Source organism: Pan paniscus, chromosome 3 (genome assembly GCF_029289425.2).
Source record: "Pan paniscus chromosome 3, NHGRI_mPanPan1-v2.0_pri, whole genome shotgun sequence".
NCBI classification, from domain to species: Eukaryota; Metazoa; Chordata; class Mammalia; order Primates; family Hominidae; genus Pan; species Pan paniscus.
Genome location: NC_073252.2, coordinates 147,413,601 through 147,432,466, shown reverse-complemented (window position 1 = coordinate 147,432,466; position 18,866 = coordinate 147,413,601). Strand labels below are relative to the sequence as shown.

The following is an 18,866-nucleotide window of genomic DNA, read 5'->3' as shown; positions in this document are numbered from 1 at the left end:
AATATCAATGAGCTTAGGTGAGCTATTTACATTTAAGGGGCTGGGGCATAGCTGGGAGGACAATGGCAGTAAAGGAAGCTGAAGGTAGGAATCAGATTAATAACGTTCTTAGAAAACTTAATAAGGAGTTTATACTTGGTGTCTGAGAACGGATGCCTTTAAAATAGATCAGTGACACCAATAGATTTGTATTTTTGAAAAATTACTGACTTTGGACAATGGATTGGGAGCAGAGGGTGACAAAATGGAGGTAAAACAACTAGTATGCTTTTTCAGTAATCCAGTGCATGGTGGTGATGGGGAAATGGACAGTTGATAGGACTTTGGGTTTGGTTGTATTTGGAGATAAGGAAGAGGGTGGAGTCAAGAATGATTCCCAGGTTCTTGTCTTGAGCAATCTGGTGTATGGTTGAGAAATGCGGAATTTAAGGGAAAGGGCAGGCAAGAGGGAGCAGAAGAAAGGAACGAAGGTAGAGTCCAATTTTCAACACTGTGTTTTTAACACTGAGTCCAGTTTTCAACACTGAGTTTAAAACTTCTGTGGGAAATCCTTGAGATGTCTGGGAAGCAGTTGAGTATATGGGTCCAAAATTCAGAAGGGAATTGGGCCATATAGAAAGACTTGGGATTTATCAGTAGTTCTTAAATTCTTTCACGGAAGAAGAATGTAAAACCCTCTCATCTATAAAAGTACCTCATTTTGGCAATGAATCTCATCATATTTCTGAGAAAGCTCTTCCCCCAGGTGATGCTCCTTTACTTCATTCAGGTCTCTGCTCATTGTCACATTATCGAAAAGCTGCCCCATACTAACCTGTAGAAAATAACTCTCTAATCACTCCCTGTCTCTTTTAAAACACTTTATTGTTCTTCATGGCACTTACTACCACCTAACATATATTTGTTTATTAGATTATTGCTCCTTTCACTAAAATGTAACTCCCTAAAAACAGAAATTTTATCTTTCCTGATCTTTAATCTATTCGCAAAGTCTTGTACATTCTTGGCCCATACTAGGAGCCTAATACATGTTTTTAATAAATTATTTTCAAACGAGTGAAGGATACATAACAGCATTTTGGGTCCAGGAGGGATTTGAAATTTGAGAAACCTCTTCTAAATATGCTGATGCAGCTCCCTGACCAAGGATGCCCTCCTTGAAACCTGCCACCACCCATAGATTTGAGAATCATTGTTACTGATACTAACTGGAGCCATGAAAGTCAATGTCATTGTCTAGGGAGACTATATAGAGTAAAGAGAGAATCATAAAAAGAAAGATTGAGAGAAACTGGTTGGTGTTCAAGGGGAAGCAGAAGATGAGTATTCCACAAACACTAAAGTAGTAACCAGAGAGGTAAGAAGAAAACCAGAATGTGCTAGATCAAGGAACTTGAAAGGCAGTACAAGGAAAAGTGTTAGATCCATAGTCTCCAATGCTGCTAGACAGAATTTTCTGGCTTTAGAAACAGTAAGTTCATGCAGTGAAAACATCTGCAGTAGATAAATTGAGGCACTATGAAGTTTAGAGAAGGATAGTTTAAGATAAAAAATATTTATGTATGCTTAAATGCTCATTGGAAGAAGCCAGTAAGAGGGAAAGGTTGTCAATACAAGAAAGATGAAGATAATCCATATTATACGGACTTTAAGGAGATTGGAGGGGGTGGATTTCTAATTTACTTGACAAGATTAGCGTTAAGTGAGAGGAAACATATTTCTCCATTGTTGCAGGAGAAGGTGTGTAGATGCAGCTAAGTGTTTAGACTTGCCGGTGGGAAGTTGGGGTTGCAATAAACTAATTGTTTTTTCTTCCTTTGTGAAGTAAGGAATTGGGCCATTTGGTGAGAGTAAGCATTTAGATGGGTTTGAATGTTCGAGGAGATTGAGGTAATACAGAAAATGGCAGAGAGATGCCTTAAAAAGCGTGCATGAAATTCCAGGCCACTTTGAGAACCCCATTGAGGTTGGTGATCAAGAATTGGAGTAGTAGCTTTTCTCCAGGTTGTATAATTTTCTTTAGTAATTATGAAAAATGAGGCATGGAGATGTAACATAATTACCCAAAATTGGACATCTTGCAAGTGACATAGTTGAGAATGAATTCTGAGAATCAAACATAAGGCTGTCTAGCTCCAGAGCACTATAAAACGAGGCCATTCTGGTACCAGAAGTGTCCAATTATTGCAAATGGTGAAGTCTTTTCTCAGATCAGGCTCAACATGAACATTGGAGTTTCCTGCCGAAAGCCAAGGCTAGATAATACTCCCACCTGACGCTAGTAGAGCTAATCCGGGTGAGCTCACATCGGAGACATGAAGCCAAGAACCACGGCCTATAGAGAGGCACCCTTTCTATGGCAATCAGGAGCTGCTATTTAACATTTTTCAGAGTACACTGGGAGAAAACAATATATTTTTATTTATATTTAATGATATAAAGTCAACTTTATATTTAATGATATAAAGTTGACCAAGAATGTTTATTTAACAGTTTCTATACTGAGCAATTAGACATAGAGTGATTGAGGCATATGCTTCAGGTAGCAGTAAAAATAATCTCTTTGACTCAGATCAAAATGAGTACAGCAAGCAACAGTGACACAGAGGAGAGGCCTGAAAGAGGGCAAGAGGAACCAAATCTAGGAGAGACACATGTCCAGTAGCTATGCATGGATAAGGTCTTCGCTAGTTTCTTAGTGGATGGGGAAGTGAATATAAGATTCACACTTAATGGTATTTGTGGCTTGTATATTTGTAAGTGTGTGTTTATGTGTGTGCGATCGAGATAACTATTTAGAATGTTCAATTTTTATTTCACTGTGTATAGGTTTTGCCATTTTAAAACATTTTCCCTTTTGTTTTTATAAGGCTTTTGAATAAAGATTTTTTTGATATTTTCATACCTAAATGCTTAGACAAGGTGAGACTTCAATCAACAAATGTGGTCAAGATATCTTCTTATAGGTCTATAGAATCTTTTTTCAAATTTAAAAGTCAAACTGGCAAAATAATTGCTGAAATATGACACAAAGTTTAAAAAAGCCTAACATATAAAAATCTCTTACAAACTGGTAAGAAACACACTAACGGAAATTAAGTCCTACTAAGGGTCATATGATGGCGGAATTCTCCAAACAATGAATAAATTACTTAAGAAAAAAAAAAGACATGACCATATCAAGCAAAAACAAACTGAAATAAATACCGGAAAATTTTATTAAATGTTGATAAGTATAATACATTTGTCCATTAAGATAACAGAAATTGGAATATTATAATCAGTAATTTATAATAACTCTTTATATTGCAATATTGCTGTTGTAAGTAGAAATTTGTACTTTTTTTCTGATAAATTCTACCTTGAGAAATATTTAGACTTATAGTGAAAGATTTACATGCTGAAATGTACTAGCACAATAGCTGAAGCATATTTCCATGCGAAAGCCTGGGAGGGACACTCCCTGTAATAAAAACCACATGGATGGACCATTGTCATTTTCTCTGGCTCAACTTCCTAACCATGAAACGCCCTAGGTAACCTTCCAAATGCCTGAGATCTGAAAAGGGCTCCCTTAGAAGATAGGTTGTGTTCCCCAAAAGAGTTGTTACATTCAGAGGAAAAGGTACTCAAATTGAAGTCGGTGGTTGCCCAATGCCCTTCCTTTTCTCAGAAACATCATCTGTCCAAGTAGCACATTCTAAGAGGGAACTTTTCTATTCAGGTTTTAAAGATACAATAAAAAAACTGCTTGATTCTTAATTATAAGCAAAAGAAATCCACTTATAGATTTAAGCAGAAAGATGTTGAATAGGATACTGTACAGAGGTCTAGAGAACTAAGTTCATAAACATAAAGGAATAGTAAAGGCTGGGTAGCTCCCAGTAATCCAGCCAAATCCTATACAGAAAGAGTTTGATGCAGACACTGAATCAAGGGTGTTCCTGACTTTACAAATGCTGCCCTTGAAAAATGTATATTGGTACTACAGTTACTCTATCACACAAATAGATTTCCCACTGTTTCACTCTTAAAAGCATTATTTGTTTCCATTCAAAGTTTGGGATTGGTGGAGATAATGGATGAAGTTCACGTGTGTGCATCCTAGCAACAGAAGAGGTATGAGTCATGAGCACCTGACTTTTGGCTTCAAATTGTGGGAAGTGAGTTCTGCCTCCCACTAAGATTCATATGTAGGGAATGTGCCAAAAGTGCGATCAATTTATTATTATTTTTTTAAAAAGCCTATTGAACAAAAGGCAGATTAAAAATACACATTGAAAAATGTTATTAAATGTTGAGAGACATTAGCAAACATCCAGAATCTGCTATTAGATGGAAGGAGAAAGGAGAAGAGGAGGGTAATAAAATTATGCTAATTAATTTTTCATTCAAATAAACAAAAAATATTATTTCACATAAACAGAAAATAACACGACAGAAACAAGAAAAACAATGTGTAATATGGGCCGGGTGCAGTGGCTCACGCCTGTAATCACAGCACTTTGGGAAGCCGAGGCAGGCGGATCACGAGGTCAGGAGATCCAGACCATCCTGGCTAACACGGTGAAACCCCGTCTCTGCTAAAAATACAAAAAATTAGCCGGGCGTGGTGGGGGGCGCCTGTAGTCCCAGCTGCTCTGGAGGCTGAGGCAGGAGAATGGCGTGAACCCGCGAGGTGGAGCTTGCAGTGAGCCGAGATCGCGCCACTGCACTCCAGCCTGGGCGACAGAGCGACACTCTGTCTCAAAAAAAAAGAAAGAAAGAAAAGAAAAGAAAAAATTAATGTGTAATATGAAATATGCTAGGAAACAAACAAACAAACAAAAAATCTTGTAGAATGGATGCAAACACGGCCAGGTGCGGTGGCTCATGCCTGTAATCCCAGCACTTTGGGAGGCCGAGGTGGGCAGATCATGAGGTCAGGAGATCGAGACCATCCTGGCTAACATGGTGAAACTCCACCTCTACAAAAATACAGAAATTAGCCGGTCATGGTGGTGAGTGCCTGTAGTCCCAGCTACTCCAGGGGCTGAGACATGAGAATCGCTTGAACTCAGGAGGCAGAGGTGCACTCCAGCCTAGTAACAGACCGAGACTCCGTCTCAAGAAAAAAAAAAAGGGATGAAAACACGAAATTAAAAGGAATGTAGAATACAATTAAGTGGGCTCTGGAATGCCTCTATGCTAGTTTCAAAACCAATGATACAACTTACTGGCTATGGGGCCTTGGGAAAGTTTTTAAAGATTTTCTGCTTCAGTTTTTTTCATTTATAATACGGTATGCAAAACACAGAAAAGGAAAGCCAACTCAGCGAAAAATGTGTAAATGTAAACACATTCCTAAACAAACAAGAAATAATGAAAAATTTAAAAATTAAGCCTTTAAGAAGTCAAGAACAGGAAAATAAATCTAAATATTATTTAGAAAGGAATTAATAAAGATATATAGAGACATTAATAAGCCAGAAAATGTAAAATGTAAAAATAATTGACTTGTTAACTAAAAGGGAATGGCTCTTTAGAAAAGAGGAAACAAATTTGAAATAGGTAAATATTTAAAACTTTAATAAAAAAACTGTTCTGGTGGAATGTTGAAAATGCATACACAGAAGAATGTAGTCACAGGTAAACTAATAAAACAAAATTTGCACATACGCTGAAAAGGGTTAATTTCTTGAATATTCAAAGAGACTTTTAGAAATCAACAACAACAAAAAAACCTTAAAAAGCCCAGGGAAAAATAGGTAAAGGACATGAATGTATAATTTCCCAAGGAAATAAGAGACAAAGATTTGAGCACCCAGAGTGGACTTCTTAGACAAGAATCATCTATTACAGAATAATACCTTAATAAGACTACATCGTTTCTGGCAGAGTGGGCTACATATTATGGAAATCTGGACACAAGTATAGGAAGTGTCTGTGAAAGAAGCCAATATTGGAAGTTCTATTCTATGGGAAGTATGAATATATAATGACAAAGCAATTCATAATGGAAATCTCTGAACTTCAGGGAGATTATATTACTCTACAATGAGTATATTTAGCCAACCTAGGCAATAAACAATAAATACACCCATAATCTTAGAAACTAGGTGAAATAGACTAAATGAAAGAGGCAAAATCAAATTAAATATAAATACCAGAAATATATAAGGAGCTTTTCTGTCTTTGTAGGCTTTGGATCATGGACCGGATATGAAAGCAGTTATTAACATGTATGGCAGACTAATCCACCGTGTTAGATATCGACATGGTCTTTGGAGGACAAGACAAATTCTCAACTTAGCAGAGCTAGAGGAGTGGATGGACCGAAAAAAATGTAAGTGATGCAGACACTTCTGGTTTGAATTTAAGTTTGGAGTTAATTTAGCCATTGGAATTTTAAATATAATTACCTGTAGAAAGCAAAGGTAGATTATATTTTATATTGCTGTAAGCAATTTGCATTTTAAGTTAGCATGTTGTATATTTGAATTAATTTATTTGGATCCTCTGCAAGTAGCAGAAAACTCATTTTAGCTATCCAAAGCAAAAAGGAAATTTAACAGGAGAATATTGCAAAGATAGTGAAACAATTAGATTTCAGACTGAATATGAAACACAACTGCTTCAGAGATCTAGGGAGCAGGAAATAAGGGATAATCTCAACTTGCCTCTGGGGGATAGATAAGCCCCTACCACTTAAAGACTCTTTGTTGCTATGCTTTAAATTCATATTCCAGGGAGACAGCAACTGATACATATAGCTTGAATCATAAATCCAACACTTTGCGGTGGGAAGGTAGGGAATCCTGCTTGAGAGTTGCACAGAAACTGTGTTCATTGGAGGAGGGGTAGCTGCACAAAGAAAAATTGTATATACCAGAATAATAGTTAATGGACACCGAGCCTACTAAACAACACATTGCTTATTAGTGTTAGAATTCTATTCATAGAACAAATTATCTCATTTATATCTTAATTTTCAGAGATCCCAATTTATATTTATATTTAATGAATTCAGTATTGCTTAGGATTAGGATAGATTATTAGAGCCAGTTTCTTGACTAAAAAAATGACACAAGTAAGTTATATTTAAATGGAATCATTGTCTTACTGCTTTATTGGTAAAAATGTGAAAATGTTGGTAGTCTCAGCTAGTCATACAGTATTTATTTTACATTTAAGACTGTAAGTTCCATGAAGAAAGGGATTATGTCTGTTATATTTATCAGTAAATACTCACTATCTAGCAAATGCCTGGTTTATAAGAAGGGCTCAAAAATATTTGTTAAAATGATAGTTTTCATTAAGTTATGATAAAATTATGTGCTAAAAGCTATTTGCAGATAACCAGAACTCTTTGAGTTAGAATAGTTTCTTTTCTGTGGCTAGAGGTAGAGGGAGGAAGAAGTCAGAGAGAGAGGAGAAAGAGAAAAGAGAGAGAGATTGTTTTATATAAGTCAGAGGTTGCTGGATCAGTTCATCCAGCCCAGCCCAACAGCCTGGTTTCTAGAGAAAAGAGCAGAAAGCAGCAAAGTGTTGGAGAGATGGGAAGACAGGAAGAAGAAAGAATGAGAAAATGAGAAGAGAGAGAGAGAGGCAGTGATAGAGAAGATCCTTCTCCCATTAAGAAGCTACTTGGACTCCTTTTACTTATAGAACCGAGAGAGAGAGTGAGAGTCAGATTTTAAGACTTTTGCCCGTAAACTCTCCATACCACTAGTAGAAAATTAGGAAGATCTTAGTATTTTTTTATGAATAGTAGTTTATATTATATAATCTAATATGAATGTACTGATTTCATAATACTTATCAAAATATATACTAAAACCTTACAGTTATTACACTGACCACATTTTCTTTTCCATCCACTTTAATTTTTAGCTGCTGACTTCCAAATCACATATCCTTTCCAAAATGCTCCTACTATTTTACTCAATTAGTCTTCTCTTCATACCCAAAACTATCACTTAATTGATTTTTTAACGTTATGGAATGTTGCTTATTTTTCATAGCTTTACTTTCTTTCCATGATTTCTCCTTCTCAATTTGTAATGCAGATTTCCATATTTTTGCATCCTAAAATATCCCCTCAGTTTGAAAAAAATAATTAATGTGATTTCTGTTTTCCAGCCTGGACTCTGGTGCTTTCTAGCTGAGAAGCTTTTTCAGTAAAAGTCTTATAGATAGTAAGGGATAAGCCAGGTGGACTATGGGGGAAGAAGGTTCTAAGCAGAGGGAGCAGCAAGCACAAAGGCCTTACTTTGGAGGCGGCTAGTCTTGGAGAAAGCCAGGAGACTAGTATTACTGGAATGAAGTTTGTGACTGGACAGCAGAGCAAAATGAAATTGGAAAGGTAGTGGGGAGCACAGGTTATGTCAAGCTTTATAGACGATTGCATTTTACCTTGAGAGAATTGGGAAGCCATTGGAGGATTGGGAACAGAGGACTATGAAGCAACTTGTGTCGCAGACATCGCTCTGGTAATTTTGTTGAGAATAGGCTAACATGTGGCAAAAACAGAATAAAGGAGTCCAGTTAGGACAGATGGTGGTCTGTCCAACATAGGAGCTGAACAGTAGAACAGAAATTGGTAAATGAATAATTTAAAGAATTACCAACCAGAGCATCATTTACATTGAGGGGAAAGTAACTCAATAGAGACAGAATTTGCAAGTTCTAATTTGTCTTCATGTTACTTAGAAAATTCTTCATCCTTTCCGTGTGTTGATGGCTAATTGGGTGATATTTGGCAGTTACCTATACACTTTTTAAGCATCTTTCAATGATCAGAAAATTTCATTAATTTTCATGATTTAAGTTTTATATTTACCCTAAATATATCATCCTTGAATACTAATTCTCCTTGCATGTTGCTGAAAGTTTGCTCATAGGGCATAATATACAGGTTAAGGGCACTGTTATCAATTATACAGTTTCAAAGTCATAATATTAATAGGTACATCAATATTATCTTGTGAGAAACATATAAAGTGATTAATTCAAGGAGATACTAATAAAGGTCTATATACTTTTTCAAGGAGAAATACATTTACTTAATCACAAAAGTAAAAGGTGATATTCTTTTTGTTTTAGTTTAGAAGCAGATCCTGAGACAATAATTCAAGTACAACTAATTTGCTTGGGAGTTTATCCTAGGCAATACTGTTAATGGAATGGAGAAAGGAGACAGAAGGGAAAGGAGTCAAAAAAGAGTGCAATATCAAGCAAATTACTACGTGGACAACTGAAGCTTAATCCCTCTAGGGAACTCAGAAAAAACAGTGTAAACAACTTGCCTGGAGTGCTGGGTCTTTATCAACCAACTCCCCTGAGTCAGTGGTTGAGGCCCACTGCTTGGTGCATAGATGGGTTGAGTCAAGGCCTGTAGCCAGAGGGAGCCCTTAGGCAATGGAATGCAGATGCTGGCAATTGAAAGTCAACTTAGCATGCACAGAAGTAAGGACAAAGAGATATGGATGGGGCACTGAAAGAAACTGCTCTAGTTTGCTTATTTCAAAAGAGACAAATAGCCATAAATACACTAAATATACATTTTCATTTATTTTACTGCTGTGTTTTAGGATCTCAAATAGCTATTCATATTTAGACAATCACTAAATATGTCTTGAATCTGTTGATGTCTCATAGCTATCTCCCTCAGCTAAATGAATGAATGAATAGAAAAACTGAAATCCATGTGGTTGAGTGCCAGGATGATATAACTTCTGTTAGAAACCACCTTGGTGCCTTTTGCCATTGGCAGCCAGAGCTAAACCTGTATTTGAGCAGTCCCTGACATCCTATAAATGTTGACTTACACAATCAACATTTACAGGATACAATTATACAATTCATGGGGTTAAATGTAACATATTTCAAAGTAGAAACTCAGTGTCAGTTTTTTGAAAAAAGAAAAAAGAAATTATTTATGGAAAACTACACTTATGAAATGTATGCATCAATTTTCTTGCTCATTATCTAACTCCTTTCTAAAGTCAAGTATGGGAGATAAGTGATAGGTGGCCCAACTGAGTGGTTTTCTGTGGTAGTCTTGAGCCAGGAGTGACAAAGTATCTTAAATATGAAAGTAGAAATACATGAAGTTAGTGAGCAAAAAGTAGACATTGCTCCCAATTAGGGGCCAACTTTAGAAACAGAATAAGCCATCCAAAGTGGAATTACCAATTTTTAAGTAGTTAGAATGTGAGTAAAAGCCAAAAAGAGATGAAAAAAGTAGAGCAGCTAATAAACAATGAAGAGTGAAATGGATAAGTAGGTGTCAGGTCCTCAGAAGTCCTGACATAAAAACTATGTCTTATGACATGGTTGAGTTGACATTATAGGATTTATGGTCAATTGTCATGAAGTCAGTATAGAAGATGCCAGTATTCATCTTGGGGAATCAAGTAAAAATTTCACTACTGCGGAATGTGAGGAGAGAGAAACATGCCCACTTCCTTCTAACCTTTGCCAGAAGGTTGATATAGTGCTAGACTAATCATGGAGACTTACTGGTAGACAGGAAAATAAAGCTAGAGTTAAAGTTTTTACTTGATGTATTGTTTAAAAAAATATTTTCTTTTACATTTTTGTCCTTTTAGTCTATGAAATAATGTTTGCTAAGAGGGAAGATTGGCCAAAAATTGAAAGAAGTGAGCTCCCCAATTTCTTCAGTGACTGTGGTCATTTCCCAACTCAGAAACAAGTTGATGATACTTGGGACCTGGTCCATCAAGGTGAGTAGTTTCTCATTTCTTTTTTCCCCCTTCTTTTCCTTTCAACTTCTTTCTTTTCTCTTTCCCAACTTCCCTTAGTTGTTCTCTTCCTTTCTTCATTCCTTCCCTTACTTTTACTAAACTTTTTGTGTAAGTGCTTTCCCTCAAATTTCTTTGCATCTGATCTTAATATTTGTGAAGGAAAATATTTGAAAAGTAGGTTAAAAGAAGTTAATACAATACAGGTTTTTTTGGAGGAAGATGGAAGAGGTGGTTTTCATTTTTATAGTTTTTAAGTATTTTTGGATATAAAATAAGTTACATCAAGCTGAGTATATTTTAAACCATCATATTTTAAATACTGATGCTAGGAGGCTTTCTCCTGGATAGTTAGATTTGGTATTGGAGAACATGGTCAAGTTAAAATGTATAAACATTGTAAGCTATTTCAATATAATAGACTTTCACAGAAAATCATTTCTTTTCTGAATAATACATGAAAAATATTGTTTATGAGAATATTTAATAATTTAAATTGAGCAAGATTTCTCTCTAAAGACTAATAAGGGGATGTAAATTGTCACAAAAGTATGAAAAAATCTCAATGAATTTTCCTTTAATATTTTAAGATTCTTTTCAGCTTTTCTTTCTTTTTTCCCCAGCTTTGTCAAAGTATAATTGACAAATTAAAATGGTTTATATTAAAGATGTAATATGATGATTTGGGATACATATGCATTGTGTAATGACGACCACAATCAAATTAATCAATATATCCATCACCATTCATAGTCACTGTTTGTGTATGTAAGTGTGAGTGTGTGGTGAGGACACATAAGAACTATTCTCCTAGCTAATTTCAGGTAATCAATACAGTATTAACGACAGTCACCATGCTGTACATTAGATCCCCAGAACTTATTTGTCTTTCAAACTGAAAGACAAAAAGTTTGTATGTTTTGACCAATATCTCCTTAATTGCCTCCAACCCTCAGCCCTGGCAACTGCCATCCAACTCTATGCTTTTATATCAACTTTTATAGATTTCCCATATAAGTGAGACTACACAGTATTTGTGTTTCCGTATCTGGCTTATTTAACTTAACATAATGTCTTCCAAGTTCATCTTTATTGTGACAAATGACAAAATTGCCTTATTTTTAAAGACTGAATACCAGTCCATTGTGTATAATACCACTTTTTAACAAAGCTGGAGGCATCACTCTACCTGACTTCAAACTATGCTACAAGGCTACAGTAACCAAAACAGCATGGTACTGGTACCAAAACAGAGATATAGACCAATGGAACAGAACAGAGCCCTCAGAAATAATACCACACATCTACAATCATCTGATCTTTGACAAACCTGACAAAAGCAAGCAATGGGGAAAGGATTCCCTACTTAATAAATGGTGCTGGGTAAACTGGCTAGCCATATGTAGAAAGCTGAAACTGGATCCCTTCCTTACACCTTATACAAAAATTAATTCAAGATGGATTAAAGACTTAAATGTTAGACCTAAAACCATAAAAACACTAGAAGAAAACCTAGGCAATACCATTCAGGACATAGGCATGGGCAAGGACTTCATGTCTAAAACACCAAAAGCAATGGCAACAAAAGCCAAAATTGACAAATGGGATCTAATTAAACTAAAGAGCTTCTGCACAGCAAAAGAAACTACCATCAGAGTGAACAGGCAACCTACATAATGGGAGAAAAGTTTTGCAATTTACTCCTCTGACAAAGGGCTAATATCCAGAATCTACAAAGAACTCCAACAAACTTACAAGAAAAAAACAAACAACACCATCAAAAAGTGGGCAAAGGATATAAGCAGACACTTCTCAAAAGAAGACATTTCTGCAGCCAAAAGACACTTGAAAAAATGTTTGTCATCACTGGCCATCAGAGAAATGCAGATCAAAACCACAATGAGATACCATCTGACACCAGTTAGAATGGCAATCATTAAAACGTCAGGAAACAGCAGGTGCTGGAGAGGATGTGGAGAAATAGGAACACTTTTACACTGTTGGTGGGACTGTAAACTAGTTCAACCATTGTGGAAGACAGTGTGGCGATTCCTCAGGGATCTAGAACTAGAAATACCATTTGACCCAGCCATCCCATTACTGGGTATATATACCCAAAGGATTATAAATCATGCTGCTATAAAGACACATGCACATGTATGTTTATTGTGGCACTATTCACAATAGCAAAGACTTGGAAGCAACCCAAATGTCCATCAATGATAGACTGGATTAAGAAAATGTGGCACATATACACCATGGAATACTATGCAGCCATAAAAAAGGATGAGTTCATGTCCTTTGTAGGGACATGGTTGAAGCTGGAAACCATCATTCTCAGCAAACTATCACAAGGACAAAAAACCAAACACCACATGTTCTCACTCATAGGTGGGAATTGAACAATGAGAACACTTGGACACAGGGTGGGGAACATCACACACTGGGGCCTGTCGTGGGGTCGGGGGAGTGGGGAGGGATAGCATTAGGAGATATTCCTAATGTAAAGGACGAGTTAACGGGTGCAGCACACCAACATGGCACATGTATACATATGTGACAAACCTTCACATTGTGCACATGTACCCTAGAACTTAAAGTATAATAATAAAAAAAAATACCACTTTTTTTTTCCATTCATTTGTTGACGGGCACTTAGGTTGCTTTCCTATCTTGGCTATTGTGAATAATGCTGCAATGTAGGTACAGCTATCTCTTTAACAAACTGATTTCATTTATTTGGATATATACCCAGTAGTAGGATTGTTGGATCTTATGGTAGTTCTATTTTTAATTGTTTAAGGAAATTCCATAATATTTTACATAATGGGTGTACCAATCTATATTCTACCAACAATGTACAAAGATTCTATTTTCTCCACCTCTTCACCAATACCTGCTATCTCTTGTCTTTTTAATAATAGCTATCATACTAGGTGTGAGGTAATAGCTCACTGTTGTTTTGACTTGCATTTCCCTGATGATCATCTACCTGTTGGCCCCTTGCATATTTTCTTTGGAAAAATGTTTATTGAGGTTTGTTGGCCATTTTTGAATTGAGTTATTTTGGGATTTTTGCTATTAAGTTGTATCTTTATCATTTATTTTGGATATTAATCCTTTATCAGACATATGGTTTGCAAATATTTTCTCCCATTCTACAGGTTCTGTTTTCATTTTGTTGATTGTGTTTCCTCTGTTGTGCATAAGCATTTTAGTTTGAGGTAGTCCCGCTCGTTTTTTAAAAATTATTTTTATTTTTTTATGATAGAGACTGGGATCTAAGTTGCTTAGGCTAGTTTTGGACTCCTGGTCTCAAGTGATCCTCCTGCTTCAACCTCCCAAGTGGCTGGGACTACAGGCACATGTCACTGTGCCCAACTGTTTTTTGTTTGTTTGTTTGTTTTTGCTTCTGTCACCTGTGCTTTTGGGGTCATATTAAAAAAAACCATAGCCAAGATTGCCTTCACAGTGTTTTTCCCCTGTTTTCTTCTAGAAGTTTTGTGGCTTCAGACTTTACATTTAAGTCTTTAATCCATGTCAAGTTAATTTTTAAATATGGTGTTAAATAAACGTCCGATTTTATTCTTTTGCATGTGGTCATCAAGTTTGCCCAACACCATTTATTGTAAAAACTATCCTTTCCCTATTGTGTATTCTTGTCACCCTTGCCACAAATTAGTTGCATATAAATGCATGGGTTTATTTCTTGGCTCTCTATTCTATTCCATTGGTCTATTTGTCCGTTTTTATGCCTGTATCATACTGTTTTGAATACAATAGCTTTTTAATATAGGTTGAAATCAGGAAATGTGTTGCCACTAGCTTTGTTTTTCTTTCTCAAGGTTTATTTAGCTATTCAGGAACTTTTATAGTTTCATGTAATTTAGGTTTGGTTTTTATAAAATGCCATTGGAATTTTGATAGGGATTGCATTGAATCAATAGATCATTTTGGTAGTATAGGCATATTAACAATATAAAGTATAATTCATGAACACAATATATCTTTTCAATTATTTGTGTCTTCAATTTATTTCATCAGTGTCTTATGGTTTTCAGGGTACAGATCTTTTACCTCTTGGGTTAAATTTATTACTAAATATTGTATTTTCTTTGATGCGATTGCAAGGGGAATTGTTTTCTTAATTTCCTTTTCAGATAATTTTTTGTTAATGTAGAGAAATGCAACTGATTTTTGTTTGTTAGCTTTTCTTTCTATTTATATACTCATGCTCTGGCTTTCTACTGTGTTTAGAGATAATGTCACCACAATGTAATTGAGAAGAGATGGTAAGGAAGTGAAACAAACATTTCAGGATCTTTTTTTTAATCTAAAGAAAGGGCTCACATACTAGTACAAAGGTGTGAGTAAATCAGAATGTAAAGATGGATGCTTCATTATATGTTTGGAGTTCTCTTCTTTCATTCTTAGTGCAAATTTAAACAATTCTTTACCTATGGACTTTGTTTTGCCACTGCTATATCCTAGTACCTGGAACAATTTTTTAGACTTTGATAAATATTTGTTCACCTATTTGTAGAAGCATCTACATCACTTTGTGCTTCAGTTTAGGTTGTTTAAGTGACTTTTAATGACAAAAGTATTTAATGTTTTATTATAGAAAATTTGGAAAATATAGAAATATATAAAATTTTGAAGAAACAGCAATTGTTTTTTTTTCCACTTTTTTTATTTCTATTATTATTATACTTTAAGTTTTAGGGTACCTGTGCACAATGTGCAGGTTAGTTACATATGTATACATGTGCCATGCTGGTGCGCTGCACCCACTAACTCGTCATCTAGCATTAGGTATATCTCCCAATGCTATCCCTCTCCCCTCCCCCCACCCCACACATATACACCATGGAATACTATGCAGCCATAAAAAATGATGAGTTCATGTCCTTTGTAGGGACATGGATGAAATTGGAAATCATCATTCTCAGTAAACTATCGCAAGAACAAAAAACCAAACACCGCATATTCTCACTCATAGGTGGGAATTGAACAATGAGAACACATGGACACAGGAAGGGGCAATTGTTAACATTTACTATTTATCTAAGTTTTTCTGTCAATATGACATTATTTTATGAAAATCCAGATTTTCCACATATAGTTTGAATATATTGTTTTTAACAATACTTATCAGTTTCAAAGCTATAAATAAGTTTTACAGTGTTATTTTTGACAGAGTAGTAATCTGCCATATGGATGTTCTATAATGTATTTATTGTTATACATTTAAGTTGTTTTCATTTTTCTCATAATAATAAAATTAAAAAATTAAATGCAGCCAAATATAACTAATCAAGTAGTTAAAAAACATATATGACTAGTGTTAGTAATTTAGAATATGTATTTTTTTTTCAAATTAACAGTTTCATAGGGGTATTTTTCTCTACTCATTATTTTAGAGTATATCATAATGGCTTAGATTTAGAGCATGGCTCTGGGGTTAGCTTGCCTGGGCTTAATTCCCTGCTCTACCACTTTCTAGCTGTCTTTGGACAAGTTATTTATTCCTTCTATACCCCACTTTTTTCAGCTGTAGAAGGAAGATAATATCTAAGTCACTGGACTGTTGTGAGGCTTAAATGAAATAATTAAGTAAAATATGTGGTCCATTGTAAGTGCACAATAAAAGTTTGCTATTATTCATAAATAATTCTTACATATTCTTAATTATGAAAATAAACTTCTATAATTATCTTCATTTTGAAAATGTTTAAATATTAAACAAAATTGTATAATGACTCATTTTAACAGAGATTTTATACTGAATGTCATCAGTTGGTTTCTACCCATATCATCCCTTTTGATTATCATAATGATCTATATGCTAGAGGAGGGGATATGCTCGTTTATACATATTTTATGGATGGGAGAACTGAGGCTTAGAAAGAGACTTTTCTAAGCTCATTGATAGAGCTGGAACTTTAATTTTGCTCTCTTCAACTTAAGGTGAATGCTTTTTCCATTCTACTATGTGCAGACATTTTAAAAATCAGTGTTATAAAAACATAATTAGATGGATGATTAAAACATTCTTGATAGCAAGAGCTGCCTGTTCATGTTTCCCAGGCTAGCTTAATGCCTTGCAATATGTTAGATTTTTCTGTAAATGATTGTGTCTGTTAAGATTCTTATTTAAACTAAAATTTTCAAAAGAAAAGTTAATTTAAAAGCATATTTTTATTATAATGCATAAGATTGGGAAACTTTCCTTTACAGAAAGGGGCCACTCCAATGTAATTTTAAATATATGTCTAATTATATTGCTCCATCCAGCTACAACACTTTTTGATGCATAAGAAGATTTAATTTAAAATGGAGGAGATATTCTAAAATAATGAAAAGACAATAGAAAATTGATACAAAAAGGAGCTAAATTAATGGATTCCTATTTGCTTCTGGTATATATTCTATTCTTAAAAGAATTTGATTTTATGCATTTTAGATTGTCTATCATCTTCATTCATACTGACTTCTTTGATTGTGTATAATAGCTCCAGATGTGCAACCTACGCATTTTTTCATCCAGTAGAATATTTCACCTGAGCGCATATGTAACTAATTCAATTGATTAACTACTTTAGTGTACGACACCAAGTGGGTCACAGTTCTAAAACTGTCTTCAGTTATTTTTAGCTCTTTTTTTTCATTCTTTATTCTTATCACTATGGTAACAAAAGAATTTGTGACTGAGGACATGATTTTTGTCTAAAAATCTTACTTTGGGAGAATGAAGCAACTTCAGGCTACATTTGTAGGCCGATCTTAAAAGCTGCAGAATATGCAAACATGAAAACCATTACTTGATATTCATTTAAATTCCAGTAAATGAAGCTAATAATAAGAGAATAGCATATCAAAAAGTAAAGAAAATAATAAATTGTGGGTGTATATTATCTACTTATACTTCTGTCTAGTCTTTAGAAATGTGAACTTTGAAGGTTTTCCCCTATTTTTCCAACATGTAAATAGAACTTTTAGTTCATTTTCTGCAATTAAGATAATCAAAAAAACTCAACAACGATGATAAGTTCATTTTTAGTGAGGAGCCCTAGACAAAAATCTTAAAAAACATGAAAGGTACTTATATTCTGTTTAACCTGAAATATCCTATGCATCTGAACAAATTATAACCTGAGATATTATATGAATCATTTTAGGTTTTCTGACTAGTTAGTGGCAAACTGTAACTATTTCCTGAGCCTCCTGTTCCTCAGACCACAGCTTTGTCCACCACAAACCAACAATGCTGCATTTTCTGCTCCTTTACCGATATATAACTTTTTGTTATTAGATGGGAAACATATAGTGATTTTTTCTTAAAAGTTTTTCACATGAACAGGCACTCTAATCGTAAAGTTTAATTATCTAGGAAGGGATTTAAAAGGACATTTTAAAAATAGAGGACTTTAGATTATAAAAAATTTAAGACTGAAAAATTCTGATGGCAAAAGAATGAAGACGTATCAGAGGTAACATGTTAGAGTAGCCTTATTTTAAATAACTTCTAAAATTGAAATTTGACACATCCTTATTGTAACACATTTTGAAAATACACGCTACAAATAAAAGGTGAAATGAAGAACACTGGCAACTTTATGTTTGAGAATGGCGTGAGGCTCCTGACTAGGGATCAGAATAGGTAGTCAGTTCTTATAAGGATCTTATAAGTTCCTCCATTAACATTTGGTTAAATGTGTTTGGCAATTTATCTTTTTCATTAATAGAATAAAAATAGGATCACATTATACATATGTTGCTGGTGCAAATCACAGCTCACAAGCTCACTGTTTAAGATTTACTTTTTATTTTCAGGCTTCATGCATCAGATTTAATTTCAGGCAATTTGACTTTTCATTCTATTTTTCTGAGGTTTTTGTTAAATCAGAGTGGACGACATTCAATCTCTATTGCTACTATCAGCCCCAACCAACCACTGATCTGCTTTTTGTCTCTATAGATTTGCCATTTCCAAAAATTTCTTGTAAATAGAATCATACAATATGAAGTCTATTGTCTGTTAGGTAGTGACATAGCTTGTGGGGTTCAGATGATCTACAATATTAGCTGTCAACTTTGGCACTTCCTGGTAGTTAGTTC

General features: G+C 34.8%; 1 protein-coding gene and 1 long non-coding RNA gene across 26 annotated transcripts in view; one reads left to right on the top strand and one right to left on the bottom strand.

Annotated features, from left to right (window-relative positions):
• Positions 1-18,866, top strand: part of IQCM (IQ motif containing M) — a 465,249-nt gene that overhangs the window by 256,319 nt on the left and 190,064 nt on the right. For 22 of the 25 annotated variants that reach the window (XM_055111895.1, XM_055111891.1, XM_055111884.1 and 19 more), the window contains 2 exons: positions 6,181-6,325; positions 10,593-10,727. In XM_055111895.1, the coding sequence (XP_054967870.1) occupies positions 6,181-6,325; positions 10,593-10,727 (280 nt within the window). Of the gene's footprint in view, positions 1-6,180; positions 6,326-10,592; positions 12,501-18,866 lie in introns of those variants that run through there. The other 3 variants (XM_063603581.1, XM_063603582.1, XM_063603580.1) reach the window with 2 other exon arrangements.
• The window catches only part of LOC129397637 (uncharacterized), a 51,003-nt gene that overhangs the window by 13,070 nt on the left and 19,067 nt on the right, over positions 1-18,866 (bottom strand). The gene's annotated exons all lie outside the window — the stretch shown is intronic.